A 5206-nucleotide genomic window follows, 5' to 3' on the forward strand; every position below is an offset into this window, starting at 1 on the left:
TACACGACGGGCCTTCCACAGTATTGATGGCAACTGCAAGCCCAAATACCAATGGTTCTCAGTTCTTTATTACCACGGTGGCCACTCTATGGCTGCACAACAACCATACACTGTTTGGTAGAGTTGTGAAGGGAATGGATGTTGTACAGGTAAACTTGAGCTTGCACTTCTGTATCCATTAGTATTTGCCTATTATTGCTGTTAATTGCTTTTTATTATTATTTCCTGCATGTGAAAATTTGATAGACTATGGTGCTTTGGAGGGATGGCATTGTTTTACTCCATTTCTTCATCAACTTCCGTCCCCTATATATTGATCAAGGGAGATTTTCTGACCGTTTAGTTTGGGTATTGTCCTAGCATCCATGGACAGATTGCGCTAGAACAACACAGCCTTGCAACCTGCGTTACGCATGTTTGCATGTTACCCAGTACCTATTCTTTTATCTGACATAAAGCGGATGCATTCTGATGACAGGCTATTGAGAAGGTGGACAAAACAGACAAGCCATACCAATATGTAAAAATCCTAAATGTGACTGTCCCCAAGTCTTAGTATAATCTTCTTTTAGTGGTGAATCTATATTGATATGGTTGCTGCCTTGCTGGTGTGGCTAAGAAATAAGAATCACATGTCTAAGTAAGTGCTTTGTTTTCATCTCTCAACTCACTTGCCTGCAGTGTATCTTTCTTGAAGTATTTTTTATTTTTGTTCATGATTTGGCAACTCTTGTTGGAGAATATGGAAGGCACAAAGAAGGGATATAATTTTCAGTTAATTTTTAGAAGAATGCACTCTTACATTAGAGAGCAGCAAATCAATGCTTTCTGTGATCATACGAAACCACATTATGTGGCAAGGAAACATGCTGTTTTCCACTATGATCAATTGAGTCCATTTGCTATTATGTGAACTACCACTTAAAAAATAATATTAATATATCTCATACAGTTTCCATGGCACCGAAATAAAGATGCAGTTAGTGATAATATATGAACAATTTGTGTACACAGCTCGCATTTATCCTCTTCAACTTTAGTCTAGTATGTTCATCAATCCCATTGCTTTAATGCCAGTTCTAGATGGACTCTCCTCTATAAAAAAAAATATGAATAAAAGAGAAAAACATTTTTAAGTTCTGTCATGTTTGGTTCTTGGATTTCTTTAGCTGTTTTTCTTGGCGATATCATGTTACAACAACCAGAGAAATTGTGCTTTGTTTCTAATGATTTTAGCATTGCTTGTTCCACTTATTAAAACCCTTTGCCCTTTCTGGAATCTCTGGCATATCATGGGTCCATAGGTTTATGCTTTGTCGTCTAGACTTCCAGTCCTGTCGATCCCCTTTCCCATGCTCGAGACTTTCGAGCAGGTTGGTGGCTTCATTCCATTTTCTTCAATTTCTCCATCTTCATACAAAGTCAAATTCCTTCAACGGTCTACCCTTCTAAAGGTTTGCTTGGCTCTTCCCAGTGGACAGCAATGAATTAAATGGCAACCTAGCGGGTGAAAATTTTGCACAAAATACAGGTATTTTGAAAGTAAACTGAGATATATATATATGGATATGAATTTGGAATAATAAGATAGTTTTTTTTTCAAGTTATAACCCATTTATTATTTACTTAAATAGGGTAAGAAGTACAACTTTCAAGTTGCAATTCAATCAGTATGAAATATTTTTTATTGTTTTTTTTTCCCCTAAAAATATGATTGCCTGATGAGTTTTTAGTCAAAACATATGGCAGATAGGAATGGACGTAATTGTAACCCAAAATGCTCAGTACAATGCCAAAAAAAAATTAAATTCTAAAAAAATTACCTAAAATGCGTCCTTGGAATTTAATAATATGGGGGAAAAAGGGGTAAAGAAGACGTCGAAATTGAAATTTTAATTCAAGAATTCTCGTACGCAACTGCCTGCTCTGTGGCCGATTAAGGATAACTATTAAATAACTAATTAGCAATTAAACCATCTAACACCCAAAACATAAAACAATTTGAATCTTATTTTCTGAAAAGAAAGGTTCAAAATTAAGATAAGCTTATGAATTAAAGCCATATTTATCTTTGGTGGTGCGTGGATAAGAGCGTGAAGTGAAAAGCGCGTAAACTCTGTCCCCATCCGACCTTTTCTTTTTTAAACTGTTCCATGGAGGCGTTACCACGAATAGCTGACAGCGGAGTGCAGGTTTCCTGCCAAATTTAGATACCAGAGTGACTAACTGCCTTTTCAGTTTCCACCCTCTCTCACTCTCACTATATGCAACCAAAACGAACATATATTCAACACTGCATGCTCTCAATTCTCTGCTGTCTCACTAGAAAATAGGGAGCTGTCAATAAACGAGAGCTAACTTTGTTTTCATTTCTTTTTGAGTGTTCCCGTATTTCTTCTGTGCTAGCTTTTGTCTTGTAGAACAAAAATGGGGGGTTCTAATGTTTGGCAAGAGCAAAGGAACTTTGTCAAGAGTTTGCATGAGCAGGTGGAGTACGGCCCCATTTCTTCTCTTTATCTAATTTGATGTGATCTTATATAAAATTGTAATCTTGATGAAATATTTGCTAGGAAGACATCACCTTTTCTTCACTTGCTTTTTGCTTATCTTCCTCTGTATCTTTCTTTTTGGATGTAGTACTGCCATTGTTAAAGTTCTTTGTGTTCTTGTGCTTTTGCTAGAGAACATGGTCCATTTCTTCTCTTATTGTGTTTTTGTGTGTGTGTGTGTGTGTGTGTGTAATTTGTCTGGTTGATGTGAAACTGTTCAAGAGGGAAAGAAAAGAAGGGAAAACTTTAGTGTCTTTCAAGAGTTCAATTGCTTTCTCAATAAAATCTACCAAAAGAAAAGAGTAATGTAAAATTATAATTGAAGCCATCCTTTGCCTCTTGTGAAGTTTTCCTCCTTTTTTCTTGGCTTCATGCCATATATACAAGTAGGATAAGGGTGAGTTTTTGGTTCATCATTGACAATAAAAGAAGAAGTGAAGTTTCCTACTAAAAAATTAACTAAAAGAGAAAAAAATATTGTAAATATTTTGGATATTTTGTGACTTATCTTATGGAAATGGACGGTTTGCTTCATTATTAGTGTGTTATCTCAAATTCTTCTTTCCAAGAAAATGCTAAAATGTTTTTATATTCTGGCTAATTCTTTTATTCATTGCAGGGGATATTGGACAGTCATTTTGATGAAATCCTTGATTTACCTAGAGAGAGCCCTCAGTTTGTGATTGATTTGGTCAGCACATTCTGCAGTGATGCTGAAAATGCCATAGCAGCATTGATCAGATACCTGTAATTCTCAAAAATATTTCACCGCTTTCTCTTAGTTAAATATTATTATTCTTCCATTTTCTAATTGATTTCTGAGCAACTGTCCTGTCCTGTCATCAGAAATGAACCTGATATCAACTATACCAGGGTTGTTGACCAAGTTCACCAGATCAGAGGCGCTAGCTCTTGGTAGCCTGTTCTTTACATCCTTTGATATTTAAATTTGTTAGAAACTTGATTATTTGTCATTCCAGTTTATTCCTTTTTCAGTTGAGAATTTTCCATTCTAGACAGTTACATGCATGGAATTTGGTGCATGTCTAAAGCCATATGGAAAGCTTCCCTATTAATATTAGGTGGCATGTGGTAATATCAATATAGTCAACTGCACGCGCGCGTGTCTTGCGGCGCTTAACAAAATGTTGGAAACTAGAGAGAAGAATGTATGCATTACCTGTGGCCGGCGCATAATTTGAAATATCAGAAGCTTTATAGACATGTACACACGTGTCGCTGCAGGTCATTATATAGAATGTTGGAAGCTGCTATATCGCAGCATCCAAAACATTTTGAAGTATTCATTAGCAGCTAAAAATGCTTCATTTAGAAACAATCATGTTATGGATGCTACACATTTGATACTTGATAATTCAGTCTGTGCAAATGAACTAATGACCTATGCTTTTACACGGGTTGTTGGGTATGCGACCAAAGTTCCATATTGGTTAGAAATGGGGAGGATCAAAGGTATATAAGGATGAACAAATATCTCCATTGGTATGAGGTTTTTTGAGTATAACCCAAGAGCAAATCCATAAGGACTTAGGTCCAAAGTGAACAATATCATACTAATGTGGAGATAAATGGTGTCCGTAATCCAGACAAGAGTGTGATTCATTCAATGTATCCCTTTTCTGCTGTTAGGAACCAAAAATTTTGAAATTATCAATTAGCATGTGCATATCTTCATTAATCTTAGAAGTTAAGCGATAAAGGCAGATATGTATAATCAAAAGGTAGAACTGAATTTAAGGTCATAAGACTAGTAAGCTTCTGACCCACAATGTTTCAATGGATTTGTGAATTGTATTTTCTTGAGATTACAATACCATCTTCTTCTTATCATTGTTTGTGATGCATTAAAGGCAAGTTCCCAATCTTGCTTTCCCACTTCGACATTGCATCTTCCAGTACAGTTGCCAGAATTGCTTCTAAAAGTTCATGAGGCAATGCCATTAAATGGGCACTTGATCCTTAATTGATCCACAGATGGTAGACTGAATCTTAATCCTCTGTGTGCATTTTTCGTTACAGTATTGGTGGCCATAGGATGGCCCTTGCTTGTCGTGAGCTCCGATATGCTTGTGAAGACAAGGACAAGGACAGGTAAGATGAGTGCCTTTCTTTTAATTTTCCTTTGTGAACAAAGCGCCATTCTTTCATTACCTTATTTCATTTATTCCTTTTATTCACCATACTCTACGAGTTTATATTGATTAATCTCAATTGTGTATTTCTAGATATGATTTTTCAGCGATGGTATTTTCATACAGTAGTGGCTAAATTTTTGTAGATTCTATGGCTAACTTTAATTTCAATAATTTATTGGAAAAACACATGTGGTACCTTGTGCTTTCAGTTGTATGTTCTGTTCTACCATTTTTTTGGATAGCTTAGCCATGTTCTGACCAACATATAGTCGTGGTTTTTAAAAAATTTCATGTTGTTAGTTTCATGGTACCATATGATTTGTGGTTTTCATTTGAGTGTCACTGTGGCGTGCTGGTATCGCAGGTTAAGGGAAGACAGATTCTCTTGGTGGAAGGATTTGGAGGAATTAAATGGATTTTTTTTTATTTGATACAGTTGGATTTGAACCCCTGAACCACCCCCCATCCCCCTTAATCACAGCCAAAAGGATTAACTCTTTC

At 36.0% G+C, this 5206-nt stretch overlaps 2 protein-coding genes across 2 annotated transcripts in view; both read left to right on the top strand.

Annotated features, from left to right (window-relative positions):
• LOC105140915 (peptidyl-prolyl cis-trans isomerase CYP71-like) overlaps positions 1-615 on the top strand; it is a 1368-nt gene extending 753 nt beyond the window's left edge. The window contains exons 3-4 of the mRNA XM_011047958.1: positions 1-149; positions 479-615. Coding sequence (XP_011046260.1) covers positions 1-149; positions 479-556 — 227 coding nt within the window. The 3' untranslated portion in view covers positions 557-615. The remainder of the gene's footprint in view (positions 150-478) is intronic.
• Positions 616-2100: 1485 nt separating this feature from the next.
• LOC105140916 (histidine-containing phosphotransfer protein 1-like) overlaps positions 2101-5206 on the top strand; it is a 4192-nt gene continuing 1086 nt past the window's right edge. Inside the window, exons 1-4 of the mRNA XM_011047959.1 lie at positions 2101-2487; positions 3169-3296; positions 3396-3464; positions 4590-4661. Coding sequence (XP_011046261.1) covers positions 2428-2487; positions 3169-3296; positions 3396-3464; positions 4590-4661 — 329 coding nt within the window. The 5' untranslated portion in view covers positions 2101-2427. The remainder of the gene's footprint in view (positions 2488-3168; positions 3297-3395; positions 3465-4589; positions 4662-5206) is intronic.

Source organism: Populus euphratica, unplaced genomic scaffold (genome assembly GCF_000495115.2).
Source record: "Populus euphratica unplaced genomic scaffold, PopEup_1.0 scaffold136.1, whole genome shotgun sequence".
NCBI classification, from domain to species: Eukaryota; Viridiplantae; Streptophyta; class Magnoliopsida; order Malpighiales; family Salicaceae; genus Populus; species Populus euphratica.